Below are 24,009 nucleotides of genomic sequence, written 5' to 3'. Positions count from 1 at the left end.
GATCAGTCTGTAGGCAGGACTTCATGTTTTTGCTCACACATACCCCCCATCCCCTCACAAAAAAAGACATTCAAAGCCCCTATTTTATTGGCATCTGGTAGAAAGGATCAAGAAATAAGTTACACAATGAATAAGTTATTTATTTCATTAAATAGACCATAAAACAATATTACAATCTGCAGCCTTTCAAGGGCCTGAATCCATGTTGAACCTTTATAAGAACTTCATGAAGTCGGTGTAACAAAGGTTGTAAACATGAGTCTGAACTTCAGCAGTGTAAACGTAACTGGATTTCATCCACAAATCTCTGTAAAAATAAATCCAACACGGACAGTTACCATGCCAACTGAACCAATGCTGACAAAAAATGTACATGTGGGAATAAATTATCATAAATGTGAAATCTGATTTGAGCTAAGTAGGCCTCCTTTGTCTGGAAAAATTAAATAATAGGCAGAAGACCTAAAGGGGATTAGGATATATAAAAAAAAAACTAAGTGAAGCGATTCCTTGATTATATTTCATTTGAACTTTAGGTGTGGGTTTATGTATTCAGATGTCTAATTATGTCTTTTAATATAATACGTTCTAGTTGGAATGTGTGCGACAAAAATTCAAAAAGCTGAAAATTTGAAATGGGCAAATTGATCAAATCAAAACCTGAAAATTATGAAAGAAAACACTTTAAGGTCTCTTCTGATAATGGGATGTGTTCACCAAACATACCCTTCACTGTCACACTTAGCATCAGTCCAAATGTTTAAAATGATCTGAAAATATTACATCTGTGAGTATAAAACAACAACTTGTGCAATCAGAACAAAGGCACAAGCCCAGCTTGTACCTTTAATTATGTGCTCTCTTTTAAGGAAAACCGTATTGGTTCAGGATGGTTTTACTGACATTAGCACAACTTTCCAATAAGCACTACTCAGTAATTACACATTTTAAAAAAAACTGCAGGACACGTATATCTCAATAAAGTAGAATATCAGTTTAAAAAAGGTAATCTAACCGTCGTTACACATAGCGATGTATTTGAAATGTTTTCTTTTTATTATTTTGATCATTCTGGCTTAGTTAATTAAAACCTCTAATCATGAACAGAAACAACAGAAATATATCAATATGTGGGTAATAACTACGAGTTTTGTTTATTTAAACTAAACTAACTAAAACAACAACAACAACAAAACCCAGATGACTTTGTAATTAATTGAGAAATACTTCTCAGTGAAAAATGTTAAATGAGGTAAGTGTGTTTCCTCCACTGCTAGAGAAATACTGAGTGCCGTACTTTATTGTTGTAGGGTTGAACAGTAAAAATGTCTCTTAGAAATACTGACCGGTAGGAAATTCAGTCAAAAACAAATCACAGTGAAACCACACATAATAAAACCACACAAAATAAAATAAACGAGTGACGGATAACATACATACAGCAGTGTATCATGTACACAACGATGTGGGTTAGGCATGGGTCAGTGCTGGTATCAAGGTGTAGCTTGGTTTAAAACCGCTAACGCTAGAAGTTTCTGTCGCACCGTTCCTGTGGCTTAAAGTCCTTTTAATGAGAATGAAGAGAAATACTGGACGGGTCATGTTCTCCTGCTGCTTGTTGATATGCACGACCAGTCGGCTGACTGGACGAAGGCCGCTTTTTTTTTCTTTTCTTTTTTTTTTTTCTCATCTTCAGTTCAAAAGCTGCTTTTTAAATTAAGTGGGTTTGCACTGAATTACACCTAACTTGTATTCTTGGCTGTTATTTTCCACATCACACCTTGATTGTAACATTTTGCAAATCAGTATTTTTTAAATTTATTCAAAGCACACAATCAGTTTGTTACTCTATAAAGAATGGCAAAAAAGTATTATACTCTCCATAAGAAGCTCTTAAAACCTTTTTTTCCTTATTAATACCATGATACTGTTTTATTTTTTTGTCTTTAACTAAAAATTATGCCATAAGACAGTTTTACTGGCCCATGCCTAATGTCAGTCACTTGCTTTGCATTTACTCGTTGGGAGGATGTCTATCTTTTCTGCCACACACATCCCGTCCTGTTGGGCTCGCTCAGGAGCCTTCCCCGCCTCTCGGCGTGAGCGTGCCGCCCCGGCGGCAGCAGGATGTAGTGTGTGGCGCTGGCCTGTTTGCCGTCCTTCAAAATGGGAACGATGCAGGGAGAAAACTGTGCCGCTGGCGGAGCCCTTTCACTCTGCTGCCTCTGTACGGTCTTGCTCACATAATTTGGATTAGCAGCGAAACTCTGCGTGACGGGCATCACGCCGTTGATGTAAATCGGGAGGCTTTTGGGGCTCGGGGTGCGTGGCGGGCAGGGCGGCACCAAGGGGACGCGTGGGGGGATCTTGGGGGGGTTTTCGTCGTCGTTGTCGCTCGCTGGCTTTGAGGAAGCAGAGGGTTTGGGCGGGATGGGGATGCGAGGAGGGATTCGAGGTTTTTCAGGGAGGACGGGCGGACAACTCGTATGGGCATCAGAAGGAAGACCCGAACAGGAAAATCGGTTTCTGGAGGACGGCTGCGCTTGGTCTGACAGTTTGCCTCCAACAGAAGACCCCTCGAGCTGGTTGTCTCTTTTCTCGTGAGCAAACTGATCAAAGTTTGCTGCAATTCTGCTTTCTCTGCCCAGCGGTCTGTCCTCTCTGCTTGGCCAGGAGAAAGCGATGGAGTCGGATCCAGCAGGCCTGATCGCCAGTGAGCCCCCCTGGTAGGCAAAATTCACCTGACCACAGTTTTTGTTGCTGCTTCTGGTTATCGCCTTTGAGCAGCTTTTGGGCAGGAGGCGCTGGCGGTCGCTGGTAAAGAATTCGACCTCACTGTCTGCAGCTTCATCTGACATAAAGTCCTCAGGGTCAGGCAAAGGAGGGAGGGGTTTGGCCTCTTTCTGGCGGCCTCTTCTCTGGGACGAAGGGACCACCTGGTCTCCCTCGCAGGGATGCAGAACATTACCCGACGTTAGCCGGTAAGCATCGGAGTAGAAAGCAGGAAACCGGGCGGCTGTGGAAGGAAAGACACACAAAGCATTAAACCAAATTAAACCCCCAAACTACCCTTTAACTAAGAACTTCTCTAGCTGATAGGAACTGTTTGTTATCACTGTTTCTTCCTGCAGAGGAGAAAGAAAAAACATCTCAGAGGAAGAAACATGGAAAAACAACCCACGGTGAAAACAGATAGTGGACAGGAAGCAATTGTGAAAACACCTGCTTAACGTATCGCCTTCTTCGTCAAACATCAGCCAAAACACCCTGATTAACACAGGAACTGTCACAATCTGCAAAACAGGCCACAATCTTAACTAAGCTTCCCATAACCGTCTCGGTGGAAACATCCAACGTGTCCCAGACTGCCGGAACAGCTGGTGACCCAGGAGCGATATCGTCCCCTCCTGTCCCTACTCTGACATGAAACTCAGCTCCGTGATGCCCGACTCATTCACTCCTTCTGAGACGTTTTGTGGGACAATTAAGGTTTAACTAAGGAATATAATCTCTGATGCTAATGAAAGAAAACAATACATGTATTTAGCACTAAATACATGTATTGTATTTAATACATGTATTTAATGTTAAATGTATTAACATGTATTTAATGTTAATACATTAAATACATGTTAATACATGTATTTAATGTACATGTATTACATTACATGTACATTAATGTAATTAATGTACATGTAATGTACATTAATTACATTATATGTAATTAATGTACATGTAATGTACATTACATGAAAACTGAAAGACATTCAGTTGTTCACACTATGAACTGGGATTTAAGTGGAAAAATCCCAGTTGCGCAGTTGTTACTGCGATATGTGCAGTAACAACTGCACATATTTATTGTGAAGTAACAATTGCAAAGAATCTCATTTTAAGTTACGATAATCTATGCAAAAAAAATAATATATACTTATTGACTCATGTGGTTGAGAGTGTATGAAAGACTTACAATGAATATAACACAATAATGTAAAAAATTGGAGAAATTAATCTTTTAATTTTATTGTGTTTAAAGAGTGTGGAAAAAAAAATCCCACATAAAGAAATAATTGCTTTCAACAAATATCACCTTTGCTACATTTATTGGTTTCCCAAACAAAACAAGTGAACACATGTAGGTGATATTCAGAGTGTATCGGACAACGATGTCCAAACATTTGCACTGTGGGATAAAACTGATAAGTTAAATGTACTAAGGGGAAATCTATTTTTTATCCACAAAAATAAAGTAAAATAATTTTTAAAATGAAATACTTTAATAAGACAAAGCAGGGAAAAATTAACTATTGCAGGTTTAGAAAAGGGTCTCAGATATTAAAATTAATAATAATAATTTTAAAAAAAAAGGTAAACCATTTATTTTCTTTTCATTTTAAATGTATTTAATTTATTGCCAGCAACAAAAAAGTGAACTTTCTTCAAATAGCTTTGCTGCATTCAGTCTAACTTAGTGATCGCTGAGCCCAACTCTGTTTTTGAGTAAGAAAAAGTCAGGATCTCTACATGTTGGAATCTGGATGTTTGTATCTCTACCTAAAAACATGGCAAATAAATTAAAAATACTTTGTCATTAAAAAAAAATGTACAAAATGTTTTGATCTGCATTAACCTCGTTTGCTGGAGCGCCCAAGCTAAGTTGTTCCAAAAAGCCCCCAAGTCACACTTTAGATTAATAATTAGGTATTCCTAGAACCTAGGACTTTTCAACTACAGCGGTATAAATATAATGCTAAACAGAAGTCCATCTCTAAATCCCACAAAGGTTGTATTTTTATTCAGATTTTCAGTGTGAGGTGATGCTACTGCAAGAAAAGATTAGCTCACGTTGAGGCTTTTCACACTGGGTGTTCCAGTAAAAGTGGCGGGCGCGGCAACCCGTGGCATCTTCCTCGGTTACTGTTCAGCAAGTTAAAAATAACAGTAATATCTGACTCACGGTTAAACTCCCTGGCCGTTTGTTGCTGCTGAAGCCCTGTCAGGTTGTGGTCCATGTCAGCGCTCAGGCCGAAGCACACTCTGCAAAGCAAAACAGATTCATGTGTGAGTGTGTGAGCAATTCCTGCATGTAACCCGCTGTCAATCAGTTATTATGTGCTGAGTGACAACAAATATGCATGTAACAGAAAATGTGTTCCACATACTTGTTATTACAGGTTAGGTGAATCTTTTAAACATGTTTTATGTTACTGTGTTACATTGCTTTCAGCCATGTTGCTTATTTCCTCTGTACAGCACTTACAGAGAAACCTGATTTAGGGTTTGGGGTTTTTGGGGGTCTTTCCAAACAAAGCACATAAATATACCTTCTTTTTTTTTTTCATTTTTCTGTAATATTTAATCAACATTTGTTTACCCGTGCAGTTCTTGGTGTCCCCAGTAGTTACTTTGACTTCCATCCATGATGCGGCAGAAAGGATGTTCCTAATATTCAAGAAGGTCTGAAAGGCATTGATGCGAAGCTCCGACGCCAGTCAGCTCCATCAAACCCATCGCAGGTTCATTTTAGGCAGCAGCCGCAGCAACAAGCTGGTGGGAACACACACAGACGCACTTGTTACAGAAGCTGAATAAAAAATAAAAAAAATCAGAAATAAAATAAACACTCTTTCATGTTTGGCTTGTGGGCATTATCTTTGCTTTGGTTTAAACAGGATTTACTGGTGTAAAAAGGCTCATAGCAAAGCTACCTGAACTGGGTGTACAGTTCAAGTCTTCCACCCTGAGCAACACGCCCGGCAATTAAAAGAGTCATCATCTTATCTGATTAAATACTTTAAGAGAAGTGGGGACATTAGATCATAATCATAAAAGCCTTTAGCAGTAAATAAGTACTGACTCGATGGCAGCTGTGCAGGAAGCTGTGAGTGTTTTTAAACGAGGTAGTGTACAGCGCTGCCAAAGTGTTTTAAATCACGGCTTTTCTTTGAAATTTACTTTCTTGTAATATTTCAATGGTCTCCATCAATGTACTATATTTTTTGCTGCCATTTTGTTTATTTTCTAATTTTCTGTTGAGTCCTAATCATAACAGTACATATTTTTAAGAAGTATTACACAGGTTCAACTGAAAAATAGCACACGTTAGCAACTTTAATAGTTTGTTTTAGTTGTTTCAACACAGCAACGATTAAGTTAATCTTAAACCAGTCAGTTTAAATAACGACAACACAGTTAAGCGTAATGTGAAAAAAACTAAAAAGCTTAATTACGTTTAACCAGGAGTAGTTCTATTTAATTTTTGTCAAATTACAGCCAAAAACATGAATTTACTGGTGTTGATTGATTGATTTTGTGTCATCAACACACCAGACAGGTCGAAGATAAAGAGTTTGAAGCAATGTTATGTCATACAACAATCTCCTAAGCTTTAGACATTTCACAACAAACTGTTCAGTCCATCATTTGACAACAGAACAAATACGGCACGACTGCAACATGGCCAGCTGGGAAACATATGGTAAATCTCTGGAGGAGCTGCAGAGATACACTGCTCAGCTGGTAGAATCGGTTGACAGGACAAATATTCACTCTGCCTGCCACAAATCTGTAACAGTGGCAAGGAGAGCGTCACTAGTGAATGAAAGCTAAAAGAAAAGAGTTGAATTTGTAGATTGCCACAGTTTATGTTTATTTTTAGCTCGTAGATGTGCAAAGCTGGCTTTTATTTGTAAAAAAAAAAACAAAAAAAACATGACAGTCTTTTCCATCCGCTTTCCATGTACTTTCCAAGAAAAGCACATGGGAAGTTTGGTGTTGTAAAGACAAAATTAAAAACTTTCTCAATGTGTGGGAATCTTTAGACGTCACGGCAAAAGGACACTTTCAGGAATTTGTTGCGACATCAAACGTGAGTAAATCGTGTTTACTTTCAGTACTGCACGGAATGTGCTTGGAAAATTCGAAAAGCAGACAAGCGTAGGAGAAAAAAAGAGCAAGCTGTTTGTTTTGTGTCGACTCCACACTCGGTATATCTTACGTCAGAGACGTGCAGCTTAATACAAACACACACACACACACGCGCGCACACACACACGTACACACTAAAAAAACTAAGAGAATAAAAAAAAAACTTTGAAAGCTTTGCAGAGATAATAGTGAACTATTCATCATGTCATGTTTAAAAAGATAACAGGAAAGTCTGGCTCTTTGTGCAGCACTGTAGATCTGTACGCACAAATACAATCCCTCTTTTTTTCTGGCACAAGACACATTAAAACATGCTGTACTTGTGACCAATTTTATGGAAACGTCTAAGAAAAAAAAAACTGGCAACAGCCTAGTAAATGACTTCAGTCTACTGTAGCAGCTGCTGAACAGTATGTTTCGCTTTGTACTCTCAGGCTGTTGCACAACCTCGGGTCAGATGTGTGTGAGGGAGGGGGAGGCGGCTCTCCTCACTCTCCTTCCTCTCTCCCCCTCTCTCTCTTTGACCATGAAACATGGCAGTATCCGCCTGCTCAACAGGGGCTAATTGTACAGCATTCCTCTGATCCGGAACCACAAACACGAGCAAAGTACAGTGATAAAACAGAAAACTCAGTTTGATCCCAGGAAGACAATGGGTCTTATTTGGTTGTTTATCAAATCAGTCCAGGAAAAAGCATCCAAGTCAAAGTACTTTTACATCTTTTATATCCCACCAGTAGTTATTTTCATATTAATGGAAATATCTAATCCCTCTTGATGTCAAAAACATTGAAAATTTACACTTAATGCGCTATCAGCTGCAGTAAAAGGAGCATTTCACATTAAAATGAAGCTATTAATTAATCCCACCTGACGGGAGGTCAACACCTTAACCATCGCATCGTCCTTTAAGTCTCACAGTCCCGCTTTGTTTCAAGGCCCGCGTCAGACGTATGAGAACTGAAGTGGGAAGCAAACCATTCGAAGCACGCAAAGTTAACCCCACACAGACCAAACAAAACATTGGCTCATCTGTGTGTTTGAATATTAATATCGTTCCTAAACCAACCCGTCTGTGGCGTCATTTCCACCCGAGAGCCTCGGCGATGGAAGACGCTGAACAATTAGGAATTCTGTGGGCAATTACTCAGCATCCATGAATGGAAGCACTCTCAGCCGTGAATGGGCCTTTGTGCAACCCCGGCCCAGAGTCGGCCAAGCCTGAAAATACAAGTGAACTCTCCCATGAGGTTAGGACGAGAGATGCGCCATGGAGACGGGCCGGCGTGGCCGAAGCATGAGCCTGCGCCGCGCATGGTGAATGTGCATGTTGGCACATGGCAAAGGACGAGGCGCAAGCTGGAGGAAGCAGTTTGTTTTAGGTCGCGCAGGAGCTTGATGTGCTGTCCTTGGCGAGCACCAACCTCACATTTGTCAGGCTATTCACCGGTCAGACGGGTATGGATGAGCCTATTGTTGCAGTGTGTTTGCACAAACGATGTGCTTTAAATCCACAAATTCATCAGTGTGGAGTGAGGGCTTACCAACTAGCATGATGTTTTCATAGCCACAACAACAATAACAAAAAATAAATAAATAATGTTCTCCTTTGCAGCCTCACCCACAGCATGATGCTGCCACTGCCATGTTTCACCATGGGGATGGTGTGTCACAACGCTGTAAAAATAAATAAATAAATAATAATAAATTTAAAAAAAGAGTCTCTAATTTACGGTAAAATGCCTTAGAATTTACCTGTGAATTATATGGTAAGATTAAGAATTTTACCATATTTATACGGTGAAATTCTGGTAGCCACAGCTGACAGGATTTTAGAGACATTTTTATTTTACAGTGAATGTGCATTGTTGCTTTTCTGCCACATGCACAGTGATTTTGCCTGTGTTAACTTAAATTAATTTTTCATCTGACCAGAGCACCTTCATTCACATGATAAAAATTTAAGAAAAATCTAATTTTTTATTTTTTTTTTACCAAGGAAATCAGATTCAAATGCCTATTAAAAACTAGAGTTGGTTTTATTAAAGTTTAAATAAATAAATGTAGCAGACTTCCAACATTATTCTCAACATCAAGTGTTTTTTAATAACATATACGTTTAGGTCACATCCTGTAAAGGTTCTATGTCCAAACCAATCACCAAAACATAAGTTTTAAAGTGACAATGGTCGGTACAGTGCGAAGCAGAGGATTAATATTACTCTCACCACACACAGACCTCTAAATAAAACTAATATTCTGATCCATCTACTGCATATGACACAACTTTACTTTCAGTTTACGCACACACAAAAATGTAGAAGGCTCAGCCCAAGTGTGTCATGGAGTTTTAAGGCACATGAATGAATTCTGGAACCTGATTACCCATTGTAAACCATAAAAAGTGTGGACACGCCTATGAGGCCGTTCATAAAGTCATGTACGCAGAAAACAGGTCATAAAATGAGCAGCCCTGTTTTCCTTTTTAAAAAGATTTTACGAAGATCGATCCAGTGAATATTACAATTTACAGCAAACGTGTATCAAACAATATACTATAGTTGTATAACTATTGTTATTAAATTGTGGTATCATACCAGTCGGTATAGGTAATTCAGGATTAATTATTTCTAAATTGGACTGGATTAAATGAATTTATGTAGTTGGACAACAGTCAACCAGGAACAGTGCTGATGGCCACCTAAGCTCTGTTTTTTTATGCAGTTTGTTCATTAACCAGGCCAACAGCTATTAGCAATCCAGGCTAATTTCAATCTGTTTTTCAGCAAATCGTACTTTGACACTGTGGCATGATGATTGCTGAAGAAAGTTCAACAGTCGGTAAAGTAAAAATCACAAGAAGTGCAAAACAACTACTTACTGCAGCCAGCCATCGTTTTACATTCAAGGCAGCTATGTTGGCTTTTGCAATGAGGGTTGGTGATAAAATTGTCTTTATATACCGTATATATATTTTTTTATTAATAAGGAGCTTTTATTTGTTTTTCTAACTTCAGACATGGAAATTTAAACCTACGAGTCAATACGAAAAAGCGTAATTTAACAAAGTTGGTCAACTAACCAGGTAGTACCAAAGGATAAGAATGTTTCTATAGGTAGGTAGGCATTTAGGTAGAGATTTTTTCTACGAAACTTAACTTAAAAACATTTTTGAAAAACGTAATGTGTATCAATGAGATAGAGTATGTGATTGTAACATGACAAAATGTAAAACTGTATCTGAACAGTTTATCTGAATAGATTTTCACAGCTATATTACATAGTAAATATATCATTATGGTTTTGCAGGGCATTTCGGGTCTCTTCAGCGCCCTCTGTCGGGCCCAAATGGAACTGGTTGCCTTTCAAATCTGTCAGTAATCCAGTAGCGGGACAGCAGGACAGCTGAGAGTCCCTCTGGACAAATAACCTAATCTATGTGGGTTAGTAGCGTTTTAGACCCATTAAAAAGAGCATAATTTAAACTTCAGCTTTAAATAAAGGCTCTAAACCCATTAAAAACTATTTCTGAACAGAGGATGTTTTCTAAATTAAATTCCCGTGAGCAAAGGGGCTCCCTAAATTCACAGCGTAAACTAGTTCAAGAAGACAACGTGTTCTTTTATATTATACACAAGCCTGTGTAATTTCCAGTCACTCTTTTATTCACAATTTTCAGCCCCAGTTTATCAGCGGTAAAGCACTCGGCAAAAACTGAAAACTCTTACCAGAAATAAATTCCTACTGTCTCCATGACGTAAACGCGTCTTGATCGGTCCTTGCTTCTCCAGGGCGTTCGGATCCAAAAGTGTAGCTGTGGTGAGCCGGAGTCCCATCAGAACCGAGCCATGTGCAACATCCTTCCTCTGTCAACAAGGCAGGGAGGTAAAACCGATTTGGTCAGAGTGACGCAGTTTTCCATAACTCCTTATAAATGGATCCAACACCCTGTGAGCGTTTCTATAACTCCACCCACTGCTGCCTTAAAGGGGAAAAATCTCCCTGAACATGAAACATTCCACCATTCATAAAAAAAAAAAAAAATAAAAAATAAAAAAATACCAGATCAAAATGAAAAACATTTGCTCAGCGGGATTCTTTAAAAATGCCAAATTTTTAATGGGTTTTCATTTATTCGTATTCAAAGAAGCATCTTGGTTAAAACCTATATTTTTATATTTAATTAATGGGACAGAGGAACACCTAGCAACAGCAGCAGCAGCACATAACTGTGAAGCAAGCAGAGAAGCTTTATTATTTGTGTATTTGTTTACAAATAAGAGTTCATGAAAAATGCATTTTTATATATATATTTTTAACAATATAAACTATTTTGTAAGACTGTTCTTCTGGGGGAAAGACAGGTATAGGTCTTCTGGGGGAAAGACTTTAACAGCTTTGCACATCTGGAGAATAACATTTATTCCCAATCTAATTTGTAAAGTGACTCAATCTGTGTCAGATTGTTTTCAGAGTGTCTGTGAACATTCATTTTTAATTCTTGCAACAGATTGTCAACTGAATTTGGGGTAGACTTTGACTAGGCCATTCTAATACGAGAACATGCTTTGAACTAATCTTACATTGTAGCTGTGGGTGTTTGATTTTATTTGTAAACAGCAAATACAATCCAGTCGAGTTCCTTGCAGGATTGCCCTGTTTGTAGCTCCATCCAGGCCTCCCATCAACTCTGGCCAGAATTGAAATTTTACCTTCTTTTTTCTTAAACACAGCTCACGTTTTTTGTCGATTCTTGCCTTTGTCAAACTGTCCAGCAATCAAACAGAACCCTGGCCTCATCTGTCAGCTCATTCCCTTCTCTTCCTCCCGACAGCCGGCGGTTGTTCAGCAACTGAGCTGTCTGCTCACAGAAGAAGGTCGAAGGTTGTGGTCTGAAACCCACTCAGACATCTGAGGAGCCTGATTTTTTTCCTGCCCGCCTCCTCCGGCTTGTCAAACCCCAACCGTTTAACGATCAGACCGCAGAGAACAGGCAAAGAGAGGGAGTGTGTTTCAAATCACTCATAATAACATAAAATCCTAGGCGTTTCGCTGGAAAAGGAAAAAAAAAACAAAATGGGAACTAGAGCGTGTCGCGCTGCAGGAAGCGGTGGGTTGCAACAAAGAGCTGCAGCTAATTAGAGGCAAGAGTTTCATAAGCATTTCTCCTTGCAGATGTTGCATCCGTCAGAATTCGACAACTATGTGCACGCAAGTGCTTTAAACGTCAACTCAACGGATAGGAATTTTAACTATTTAAACCTGCATCTGTTGTAAATGAAGCATTTTTCACGTTTTACTAAGGCGCGTGTCTCATAAACAAAACTGTCGTGTGTCACACTTTAGTTGCAGTGACCACGAACAGATTTGCCGGGGCTAAGAGCATTAGGAGTCAAAAGAATGTGAAACTCAAACAGAGGACAGGTTGACCGTGACTTTGAAAGCAGCACCAGGCATGTGTGCCTGCAGTCTGTGGTGCTGCTTCTAATTACCTTTACATGTTTACGCACAGCTGGTTCCTCCATAAGAGAATTCCCTGTGTCACCATGTCGGCAGATCCACCCACACAGACATATTTACCACAGAAAACACATGTTAACACCTCCTTCCTTCATCTCCTGTTCCACCTCGAGACATTGTTTATTTTCTGACCAGATGTAAAACTTCTTTCATCCTCTCTTTCTTGCAGGGAAATCCTATCTTATAATTTATGTTATTATTTTTTTAAATGTCCATCAATATCTTCGGTCAAACTGATCCTTAAAAGAGGGGGGGGAGAAATAATAATAAGTGCGGAGGTAGGACGTGCTACAGATGTGGAAGGTGGGCTTCTTACAGCACTGACAGCTGTGAGAGACAGAAATCTGTGAGAGCAGGAAATGATCTGACCTCTGCTCTGGGAGGCTGGCTCGCCCCAACAACGACTCCCACAGCTTTCAGAATCCAGGGTCACCACATGCGCACACGGAGGCCACGGGCCAAAGTGGAAAACATTCAAAATCATCTTTACATGATGACATTTGAGAAATAACTGTGCACATTTTTTAAAGGATGAATGATTTCTTAATTTAAGAAGACAAATATGTGCAGAGGAATGCAACGGTATTTATATCCTTTGACTTTTTTTTGGGTCATATTACAACCACCATCCTCAATGTAGTTTATTGGAGTTTGATGTGAAGGTTTGTTTAAAAAAAAAAAAAAAAGCCCCCCAAAAAACATCAGTGAAGAAACAGCAACAATAAGACCAAAGGAACACAGCCAAAGGGTCAGGGAAAACGTTTTAGAGGTCTCAAAGTCACCAAGATGAGACTATAACTGACTGCCGGGACGAGGAAGGCATCACTTGGAGAAGCAGCCAAGAAACTGCTCTGGAGGATCTCCTGAAACCTATAGCTCAGGTGTGAGAACAGAACAGGACAGCTATTGGCTGGGACTTTCATGTAAGACAAGTTGTGTTTGGCCAGAAGACAACCATTGTTGGACAAAGTTCATAAGAAGTCCTCCGTGGAGTTTGGCTAAAGTCATACATTGGAAAGAAAGTGATCTAGTGAGTGGAAACCAGCAGAAAACCTCAAACACATTGAGGTGACAAAATGTGTTTTTTGAAGCTTTGGGGCTCCAACGTGAAAAAAAAGGGAGCAGTTTCACCATTATGTCACACCGAGGTCAAAGGTCCAACCACGCATCTCATTGCTCAATATGAAATCAATCAAACTTACTGAAAAGCTATGAGTCTTCCTTTGAGCAAACACATCATCTGGGACAGTGGGTGATTGCCTACCCAGATTTCCAAATAGCATGTGGTGAATGCATTGTGTAGGTTTATGATTTACATTGCATACACAGGTTTAGGTCCTCATTATAAGGGCGAACTTAAAGTGATATTGCAATGGAGCAGCGATGATCGGAGGGTTAAATTTGATGCTTCTCCAACACTTTTAAGGGGTGCTTTGATCCAGCTCCATATTTGAAGTGTCTGTTGCCCTGAGGATTTATTTATACCGATGGTTTGAAGTCTGAAGCTCTGTTTAGTCCAGATTAACAAATCCACTTTCCAGTTTCTGCCAGGAGAACGGCTTTCTGTGCTGTCCTTCAGCTTCTGTCTGCATAAGGAAACACAAACACAACCGGTCAACTACGACATGAAGGCTTCGGAAACAAGCCAGCATCAACAATGCCAATTGATTGTTTTTTTGTCCTGTAAAACCTCTCTGTTGCACCGAGTCCACCCACACGCTCTCCTACGCAGGTCACGTCAGAACCATTTACTGATTTGTGAAATGTCTCTCATTGTGCAACACAAATTAAATCTAAGGTTAAGTAATTTTTTTTGTTTGTTAATTTTGACATTTTCTTTTCCTCCGGCAGGAATGATGCACGTCTTTTTCTTGTTTGTTTTGTTTTACCTAAAGTTGAAATTCACCAAGTTTACATGGCTGTAAGGGTATGTTAGTTACATCTTGATCACAACTTTCATCTGAACTCTAATTCCGATAAACGAAACATGTTCACAGTACCAGGAAATAAAATAAAATGAACCTAGGTTGTAATTTGGACGTTCTTGGTCTTTCACCTCTTTTTCTAAGTAAGACGTTTATTCGGCCTTGATGAAGCGAGGTTCGTCCGGCTGTGTTTTGAACTTGTTCCTGTCAGAGTACGTGGAATGAAACAAAAGTCAATATTTGAAACATTTGCAGTTCTGACATTGTGTCCTGAGAGCAAAGTCTGGTTGAATCAGACCAAGACACACAAAGTCTACTGACACAATGTCAGAACTGCAAATGTTTCAAATATTGACTTTTTTTTGTGTGTCTTGTCTTCAGGACGGCAGTAGACTAGTCATGCAGGATGATGTCTTTGTTTGATGTTTATCTACAGCGTGTCTGTGTCATGATTGGTACATGGTATGGTAGAAGCCCACTGATTTCTCGAGAAAAAGATGTGGTCAGCACAGCACTCAATAACTCAAAGTCTTCCAAACTCCTTTCTTCTTCTCCTCCCACTCCCACTCTTTCTCTTCTCCCACTCCAGCCCTCCTCCTCCTCCCCTTTCCGTCTCTCACCTCACTTACTCCAGCTCTGCCGCTTCCTGTTGAGTCACAGCCGGAGCCAGACTCTTTCCATGTTTTACAGTTTACTGCGCCCCTCTATTCTTTCCTACTCCACTTCCTCGTTCACGGGTGCCTCTCTCACACAGAGGAACTGTGACGTTGAGAAACCCCCGGGAGTGGAAATCGCTGCCTGGAAGCAGCCAGAAGGAAAGGAAAATCGGGGCAGAAGTGGGTGGCGTGGGGGGGAGAGATGCATCTTCCTGGCAACGGGGACTGTTTCATGAAGCAAACTGTTTGGAAGATTATAGGATAAGCAGCTCCGCAGATAAATCACCACCTCATTCGTCACAACCTGTCATTAGCCTTTTTCATCAATGGGAAAAAATGTTGCTTTAGGCAAAAAAGAAAAAAGGGGGGAGCAGTGAAAAAAGCAGCAATAATCCAAAAAGCCTGTTCACTGAATTGGAAGACCTTCACTTTCTGCTTGTGTGTATTGGAAGACGTTTCAAAGTAGGAGGAAGTGATGATGTAGTGGGGTTAGAGCTCGTGTTAAACATATTAATGGCCTTGTGTGTGAAGGAGGGCTGAGGGAGGGCAGGGCGCAAGGAAATGAAAAGGCTTGGAGGTGGATGGGTTGAGTCACTGAAAAATGCAGCTGCTGACTCAGTTTGCAAACTTGTCTCCTGGACAATATCTTTACCGTGTTTGTGTGTAACCTGTTAGCAATGGAAGTGGATTCTTTCAGCCAGATCGGTAAAAACCTCAGCGAGCGAGAGAGAAAAAAAAATCTCAAATATGAGTCAGAAATGTGGTCTTGTTTGGCTTACTCTGAGATTTCTCAAAATTTCCATCAAATCACAGCAAATGGAAAAGTAATTCTCCGCTTGAAGGCGTGTCTGTTCACATCACTCCCGTAATCCCATTCTGGCAGCAGGTCAAAGTTTTTTTCTGATTCAACCATTTCGTCACATTTCTCTACACACCCTTCTTTCCAAAGTAATCGTATAACTTGGACAATACAATCTTCAACACATTATGATCCCTCCATGAATATAGAGTGCGGGATACAATATGGAGTTAGTCATCCTGCTTGTGTTGCAAAGGTCCAGGAAGGCTGCTGTTGACATTACGATGTTCACAGGGCAATTAAGGACACCTCCCTCCATAATGCAATGTCACGTCCTGATAACAATCTGGGAAGCTGTTCAAGGTGATGTGCAAGAGTAACATATGTCAGTAGTATGAATCACTCTAGGAGGTTTAAGGGTCTACTTGCTCAATAGATTACACAGATTAAAAAATGAAACCGATGTAGACTTGGATCCACACCATCTGAGGTACAGCCAATTGAATTACCTTATTATCTTATATTATAACGTAATATTATGGTGATTACATGTATAAGGAACTTAGTCCATTTTGTTTCCTAAAAACATCTCAACTGGAGCTGGACAATTATATTGATTTAATAGGCCTTTTACACCAAAGAAAACTTATAAAACTAACTAACTAACTAACTAACTAACTAACTAACTAACTAACTAACTAACTAACTAACTAACTAACTAACTAACTAACCAACTACATTACAGTACATACATTTTCATTCAAAGTTAAAATGAGGGATCAAACAGGTATATTCTGGTTTAACTTGTCTTTCAATGGGTTCCACAAAAGCAATCAGAGAAAAGTTACTAACATATATTGGGAAGTCAGTCTGTTCAGGATTTAGCACTGCGCTAAATCCATTTAAGACACATTTTTATCTTTTTAAATAGTATTTAAACTTAATACCGTACATGGAGTTGACTAAGCTGGTTAAATTTTAACCAAATGTGACATGAGTCAGCAGTTGACTTACATGGAGGCCCCGTCTCCATCTGGTTTCACTGACCTTAACTGAGACTAGTGAGGTCTGCAGACCTTTACATGTTTTGTTTGTTTGTTTTATTTTGCCTCCTGGATGAGTCTTTGGTGCTCTCTTGGAACAATTTCTGTTTGGCACTTGTGGGACGGTTCAATAGTGTCCTATGTTTCCTCAGTTTGTCAATGTTGTCCCTCATGGTGAGTCTTTAAAGCAGAAGAAGTGGTAAACTTCTACATTGACTCTGTTTCTCACCTGTTGTTGAATTTCTGTGGATCAGGGCTTAATGACCTACTTTGACCTACTTCATGTTCTTAGACAGGCTCCATTTAAGTGATTTATTGATTCTGCATAGTAATCGGACCTGTGTGGTAGGTTCAAATCAAAAGAGTATTACTCACACAGGATTTGACTGGTCTGGACAGCTTATTTCCCTTAGTAAATTAATTAAATCAGTGGTTTAACTTATTTTCCCTATGGAGATTATATCTTTGTCAAATATTAAATTTAGTATGACTGGAAGAATTGAAGTTTGATTTTTTTTTTTAAAGAAAAAGGAATAAACTGGAATGGGGCCTTTGAAAAATTAGATGCAGATTCCTTTTAAATGCAACACAATGACAATAAGTGACTTCCTTTCTGGAGTTGCTGACTGGGCCGTGTTTTCAGATTGTGGAATGTCAAAGGAAAATGACAGGACAAAGGAGTGGTGGGGGGACCACAAAGCACAGCTGGGAATCTGCTGGAAACAGGATGTTACTCAATCCCACATGTCACATAGAAAACAAACTACACACGGTTAGTGTCTATTAAAAATTCACTTTAGAATCAGGTTTTTAATGCTTTATTTACCACGAGAAACTGACAGCTTCCCACTTTGTGCAATTTTTGTGTGTCTTGTTTTAAATGCCATGCAATTGTTAGTAAAGGTTTACAACTAGGAACAAGTATCTGTGGATCAGCTGATTACAATCATTTAGATATTACATTTTACGTGTAAAACCTTTGCTGTATATATAAATGTGGGAAATGTGCCAAATTTCCGTGCTGGATGTGAACAGATGATGTGTTATAATTTAGTTTGAGAATTTAAGTGATACTTTTTAAAACTGACATCTCACCATATCATGGATAAGAGAGTACCTTACAAAAGTATTAATACATTTCCAATGCTTTGATTTATTTTTTTTAATAGTGTGAACCAAGTACAGTTGCAACTCTCTTAGGGTATACTTCCTCGATCAGCTTCGCACATCTAAAAACAAACATTTCTGCCTTTCTTTGCAAAATAGATTACAACCGAACTCAGAGTGTCTGTAAAAAGCTACTTTCATTTTGACATAAATTCCTGACTGAATCTTGATCTGAACCTTGATTGGGTCATTGGAGCACATCAATATTCTTTCATTGAAACCATCCCATTCTTCCCCTGGCTGATTGATCATAATCTCAAGACATTGCGGCCTTTAAACAAATTTTGTTGCCAGGATTGTATTTAGCTTTATCCACCTTCATACCAACTTTGACCCTCTTCACCCCTCCTTACTGTAGAAAGGTGTCACCACAGCATATGGGGGAAACATTTCAAAAGTCATGAAAACTTTAGCAGACACTGTACATTAAAGGTACTGAACAGAACAGAATACTGGGTGGAAAACAGGTACACCCTTGTGATTTAATCCTAGAGTACAGTGGTTGACTTAATGAGAAGAAATAAGATATGAATCAGAAACCCATTTACAGAAAACAGAAGGTCATTAGCCCTTCTGTTCTCTGTGAGCAGATAGGTGTGTTGACTATCTGCTGCATTAAAGCAGTTTGACTGCATTTCTGTCTCTCTCCTGTTTTATACATCAGTGTTATTGCCCGTCTGGGTCAAGTGATGAATGTCACATTTTTTAGAGGTTCTATTGATCACAACACCACTTTTTCATGGTCAAATTTAGCAAACCACTGTCAACGCATTTAATTTCAACTCCTCAATTTCAGAGATGTAAAGTACAATAGTGACACCTAGTGGTTAGAGTGTAAGCATTACAGTTTATTCAGCCAACATTGATTAGACTGGGTGAGAATTTGGAAATGCAAAGTTCAGGGCCAAGTCAAAGCCCAGATTTTGATCTGATTGTGATGCTGTGGTTGGAAAAAATGTCCTCAGACTGAAGCATAGATTGGTACCAGATGTGCTGAACCAAAGTTAATTCTGCTGAAGAGCGTATTAGAGGATAGGTTGTCCTAACTACATCAGTAAAAATGACCTCTTTTTAAAAAATGATGGAGAAACTATAAAAAAAAAGAGAGTACAGATTGAAGACCAAATTAAATGAGATTAGAACCTTTGTGGAAAATGGGGATGTATGGGTGTAAAAATGAAGCAATTCAAATTTAAATTCTGCAGAAACAGTTTACACCCTTTGTTAAAAAAATCTAACTTCACCCACACAACTTGGATGCAACACCTGAATCAATTTCATTTAGCCGTAGTGTATGCATTGTTTTTAATTTTCTTTACACTGCAACGTAATGTTATAATCAAAGAAGACAAGAATCTTAAGATTACCAAGATAACCCAAGAAACAAGCAGAAAAAACAGTTTGATGTCGTTGTAAACAGCGACTTGTTCCAAAAGCTTCTGTAGATCATGAATACAATTATGAACCAAGAATATTACTCAGTTTCCAGAACATTCTTACAGAGGCTGAGAAAATCTGAAATTTTATTGTGTAAAGTGCACAGACATCCCTGCCCTGAAATCTGATAATTTCAGAAAACAGCAATTAAAAAAATCATAACAAAACGAGATAATTACTTCCTCAGTCACATGAAGCTTCGTTAGTTGTGTGTTCATTTTTAGAGTTCCACAAAAAGCTCCTCAAAGTGAGAAATACACTGGTATGGACATTTAAAAGGAACATTACAAAGCTAATTAGTAAAATAGCAATCATAACACCAACATCATAATGCCATTTATGACAAGTACATCCTATTTCAATCAACAGAAATTATTCTAGTTATATTCCACGCATGATTTGGATTCTTTTCACTTTAAATTCTTTTAGTAATTTGCAACAGTTCTATTTAAAAGAACTTGAACAGTGACCTACTGCCGTTTCACTGTCTGGCGCTGTCTCCACAGTACACCACCCTGCCCTCCACCCTCGATCGCTCCGCTTCAAACACGAGCAAGTGGCTGATCAGAGTCTCCTCGGGGCCGGATCGAATCATGGACGGATCGTTGTTCTGCAAACACAAACAAATATCAAAGCGCTAGAGACAAAGTTTGCGTAGATTTGTACCCACAGAAACACAAGCTCCTTCTAAAAGGTGAGGTTTTTATTGAAGAGGAATTAAAAAAAAAAAAAAAAAAAAAAAGAGAGCGATGCTCACAGCCACTGCGGAAATAAAAGCATTCATGAGGTGGTAGTCTGCTCCCCTGTGCCCAGCCATGCCGTAGTGTTTGAGCGCTTCGCTGCTCGCCGTGTGCTTTGTGGTTCTCTGGGTCAGGAAGTCAAACACGCATATTTCCTTGCTGTCATAAGACATCTCGCCCTGGAAGGACACAGTTTATCAGACAGCAAGAAAAAAAAGAAAACCCACCTTAATTTCAAGACTAATTTGAAAGCATACTAAATGTCACTTTAGTTACAATAGTTGGGTATTATTATTATTATTATTTTTTTTTTTTTCTTATGTTAATATTTTTGGGGGTATTTCTTGTGATAATCCAACACAAAAGTATGCATGGTGTCCAAAGCTTTTGACAACACAACCGATTGCCATCATTACCTGAATAGCAAACTGTGTCTAATCTCATCTCAGTATAAATCCAGCAGTTCAGTAAAGGCTCTTGAGGTCTGTTAGAGATCATTAATGAATAAACAGCAGCATGAAGACCGACCAAGAAGCACAACGGACCGATCAGGGAGAAAGCCGACAACAAATTTTCTGAATTACAAACCAATAGCTATTGACACAGTTAATTTCGTTCAAGGGTGCGGCTGACATTTAGGGAAAATGACATATTCATAAGGAGGACCTGTGATCTTACTTTGCTGCCATATATAGTTGTTTTTCGTTGGCAGACGTCCTCGGTGAAAGCCACCATAGAGAAGGCAGCCGTCAAGCCCCCTTCGAACTCCATGTTTACTACCTGCAAGGATATCACAGATAAACCATCACTGTTCATTGAGACTGGAGGAATCCTTATTTTTGCAAAAATAATCATCAAACCTGGTCACTAATAATGTTTCAGACAGTTGAAACATTATTTAAGACATTATTATTTAAGACATTATTTAAGACACTACTACTTAAAATGGATTGTGATTTTATCTGGTTATCGACTCGGTCAAAATTATGTATCTAAGCTTTCATTTAATCTTGGTTTTAGCAGAAAAATTGGTGTCTTGAAAGACCGGACAAAAAAAAGAACTTTGGATTCTGGAAACTGTTCTGCTGCCCGAAACGCTTCTAATGTCTGGGAATGATTTTTTTGGCATGACTGACTTTTCCCAATAGAAATACAGTGATATGTTGCACAATATTGAATCCTCTCTCTCTCTTAGCCAAAAGTAAGAGATAATAGATGGATGGACTCAAGTTCTCTAACAGTTTTTTTCTAAAATTTTTGAGATCTCAAAATGTAGGAATCCAGTAGGACACTGGAGTTTGGTAACAAAATATTTTAGGTAGGCGAGACTGAGAAAGTAATGTACAATGTTAGACGGAAATAATGAGTTTCCCCAACCTGGTTGCTGCAAACATCATTGTCACACTCATAGACGCATCGGCCGTATGGTCCACTCCTCAGTGCCTCAGTTACTGACTCGATGTCAGGGAGTGAGTTTGGGCAGATGACTGACACCGGCCAGCCAGTGTGACCCTAGCATAAATACATACACATGTACACTGTTTTTAAAATATGCACAGAGAGTGAGCAATTCCTTACTGCAATAATAAAGTAAGCTATTCGTGAATTACGTTTACCCATTTCACTCTGTCCACGTAGATTTTGCATGCCGAGTACGGACAGGTTCCTTCTACTGAACAATCGACGCAGCGATCTCCAGCACCTGTTGGCTGATGAAAAAAATTATTGAGCTAAGATTAATTTTACTGTATTATTTACAGAATGCAGCAGCTGCAATGCCAAAGAAACAGTTCATTTCATTTTAAACAGGAAGGCCTCAGGGACCGAACTCAAAACTTTTGCTTGTCATCAAGAACAGAGTAAAGGCAGAAAAAGTATAAAGAACCAGATGAACTAATCAGGAAAAAGAAAGTACACGCCATACGCATGGAGCGCAAACAAGTCTGCAGAGATGGGATACACAAATCATCATTAACATTTTAGAAAAACAGATTACAAGTGCACCGATTTTAAAAGCTTAAAATTGGCAGGGTTTGTTGCTTTCTACATAAACAGCTTTTAGAGAGATAACACAACAGACATAAAGATATAAACCGAGCACAATTACTGATAGCGTGGACGCACCTTACTTTCTTTCCGGAAGTGACTAACAGATCCAAAAGATGTGACTTTTACGCACCTGCCAAGGACAAAAGGAAATGATTTATCTTCAAGATATGAAGCCCCCAAACCTAAAGTGGTGTAAATAGTGACAAAATAACTTGAAATGTAGCATCTAATATATTGCAGTATGTCAGTATATTGATTAACTTACTAGAGGACCAAAAGTGTATTAATGTTCTGAGCAACAAACAACCCTGGTTTATCACTGACGGCTGGTTTTTGTTTACCTGCGGGCTCCAGCCCAGTGGTGAATCAGGTCAATGTCATGGCACGATTTAGCCAGCAGAGCAAACGAGCTCTCTGCTTCATTCCTCCAGTTCCCTCGAACAAATGAGTGGGCAAAGTGGTAAAACCCAACCTGGAATGAGAGTTTTTGAATAAACGAATCATTTATGACACGTTGATGCAGATGACGCTTTTGTGCCACATGCAAAGCAGGGATTGAAATTACTTATGTTAAAATCTAAAGAAGCCAACGAGTTCAAAAGGTTTTGCAAATTTCACGCTGATCTTTACCCGTCATGCAATTAGGTGACTCCTGACTTATTCGCAAATGTTCCTACAGAGCACATAAGTAACGGTGTGTAAATGCGGTTGTGTGGGATTGGGAATATTTCTCCAGTGTCTGCATTCTTACTGGTTCTAAGTGCTGTATATGGATCACGTTCCCAACAACTCCGGCATCTATGAGCTCCTAGAAATAAATCAAAATCCTTCAAAAACTACTTTAAAACCTTTACAAAAGATGTATATTATTCAACAAAACTAAACAGAAGAAGAAACAAGAACTACAAATGATTGAATGTGCTAAAGTTCACACATTTTAATTACGAAGCTACCTTGATCTTGTGAATGAGTGGATCGTATCGGAGGACATGACCCACGGACAGCATCACACCGGCCTGAGTGCAAGCCTCCACTATGGCTCTGCAGTCCTCTGCTGTCGTCTAGAGGTTTACAAGGAGAGCAAAAGTTAAAATGTACGGGAAAAAAATAAGTGGCAATTTTATTTTAAAATGAAAATTCTAAACTTATAAACACATCCACAGTGACAGAATATTTATTTTCGGGCTATGAAGAAGACATTTTTATTTACTGCAGTCGTTAATAAACACTTACTGCCATGGGTTTTTCCAGAAGAATGTGGTAGCCTTTCTTTGCAAAGGCAACAGCAGGATCCTATGAAACACAAACTTGTTAACAAAAACCTCACCGTGGATGACAGAGGAATTTTCCAAATAAACACACCTATGGCATGCACACCTTGTGAATGCGATCTGGAGTGCAAATTAGCACTGCGTCTGCAAACTTCTCTCGTTCAACTATGTTTTTCCAGTCTATTTATTTATTTTTTTTAAAAAGGAAACAACAATGGTAAATTTCATTATCATGAAAAGAAAATCCCTTAAATTCAGATTTATTAAATACTCACCTTCAAACACGTTTTTATCTTCAATTTTGTGTTGCTGTTGCATTTTGGTGCGGGCAAACTTTCTTGGATCAGCAACAGCTACAACCTAAACGTTTCATTGTAGACCAGAGAAGAATGATGCTTTACTAGGTTTCAAATCAGGAAATATTTTAAATATATTTCCAATTCTCTCTCTCTCTCTCTCTCTCTCTCTCTCTCTC

The 24,009-nt window shown here is 39.0% G+C and overlaps 2 protein-coding genes across 5 annotated transcripts in view; both read right to left on the bottom strand.

The window, feature by feature from the left end:
- Nucleotides 1-119: 119 nt before the first annotated feature.
- On the bottom strand, nucleotides 120-10,855 carry errfi1b (ERBB receptor feedback inhibitor 1b). Of its 2 annotated transcripts, none has more exons than XM_007553431.2 (4): nucleotides 10,656-10,855; nucleotides 5,375-5,547; nucleotides 4,958-5,037; nucleotides 120-3,016 (listed from the first exon to the last, which is right to left on the bottom strand). In XM_007553431.2, the coding sequence occupies exons 2-4, from the start codon at nucleotides 5,419-5,421 to the stop codon at nucleotides 2,034-2,036; spliced, it is 1,110 nt and encodes a 369-aa protein (XP_007553493.1). In that variant the 5' UTR covers nucleotides 5,422-5,547; nucleotides 10,656-10,855; the 3' UTR covers nucleotides 120-2,033. The 2 variants fall into 2 exon arrangements, with proteins under 2 accessions (XP_007553493.1, XP_016527591.1); XM_016672105.1 differs by lacking the exon at nucleotides 10,656-10,855 and adding an exon at nucleotides 7,798-7,956.
- Nucleotides 10,856-13,018: 2,163 nt separating this feature from the next.
- LOC103138997 (uncharacterized oxidoreductase YjhC) overlaps nucleotides 13,019-24,009 on the bottom strand; it is a 12,717-nt gene continuing 1,726 nt past the window's right edge. For 2 of the 3 annotated variants that reach the window (XM_016672081.1, XM_007553429.2), the window contains exons 3-14: nucleotides 23,810-23,894; nucleotides 23,641-23,714; nucleotides 23,497-23,556; nucleotides 23,217-23,324; nucleotides 23,015-23,071; nucleotides 22,605-22,735; nucleotides 22,339-22,393; nucleotides 21,831-21,923; nucleotides 21,592-21,726; nucleotides 20,893-20,994; nucleotides 20,232-20,393; nucleotides 19,106-20,084 (exon numbers count right to left, since the gene is read on the bottom strand). In XM_016672081.1, the coding sequence (XP_016527567.1) occupies nucleotides 19,956-20,084; nucleotides 20,232-20,393; nucleotides 20,893-20,994; nucleotides 21,592-21,726; nucleotides 21,831-21,923; nucleotides 22,339-22,393; nucleotides 22,605-22,735; nucleotides 23,015-23,071; nucleotides 23,217-23,324; nucleotides 23,497-23,556; nucleotides 23,641-23,714; nucleotides 23,810-23,894 (1,191 nt within the window). In that variant the 3' untranslated portion in view covers nucleotides 19,106-19,955. Of the gene's footprint in view, nucleotides 14,034-19,105; nucleotides 20,085-20,231; nucleotides 20,394-20,892; nucleotides 20,995-21,591; nucleotides 21,727-21,830; nucleotides 21,924-22,338; nucleotides 22,394-22,604; nucleotides 22,736-23,014; nucleotides 23,072-23,216; nucleotides 23,325-23,496; nucleotides 23,557-23,640; nucleotides 23,715-23,809; nucleotides 23,895-24,009 lie in introns of those variants that run through there. The other variant, XM_007553430.2, reaches the window with a different exon arrangement.

Source organism: Poecilia formosa, unplaced genomic scaffold, assembly GCF_000485575.1.
Source record: "Poecilia formosa unplaced genomic scaffold, Poecilia_formosa-5.1.2 Scaffold56, whole genome shotgun sequence".
Taxonomy (NCBI): domain Eukaryota; kingdom Metazoa; phylum Chordata; class Actinopteri; order Cyprinodontiformes; family Poeciliidae; genus Poecilia; species Poecilia formosa.
Note: the sequence above shows the minus strand (reverse complement) of the source record. Positions and strands in the feature narration are given on the sequence as shown.

Bases quoted from the DNA above. Each gene is read 5' to 3' on its own strand.
- errfi1b (XM_007553431.2), bottom strand. From the start codon at position 5,421: ATGGATGGAAGTCAAAGTAACTACTGGGGACACCAAGAACTGCACGG. The intron at 5,038-5,374 runs GTAAACAAATGT...TTTGCTTTGCAG, and splicing joins GGACACCAAGAACTGCACGG to AGTGTGCTTCGGCCTGAGCG. The intron at 3,017-4,957 runs GTGAGTCAGATA...TTCCTTCCACAG, and splicing joins AACGGCCAGGGAGTTTAACC to CCGCCCGGTTTCCTGCTTTC.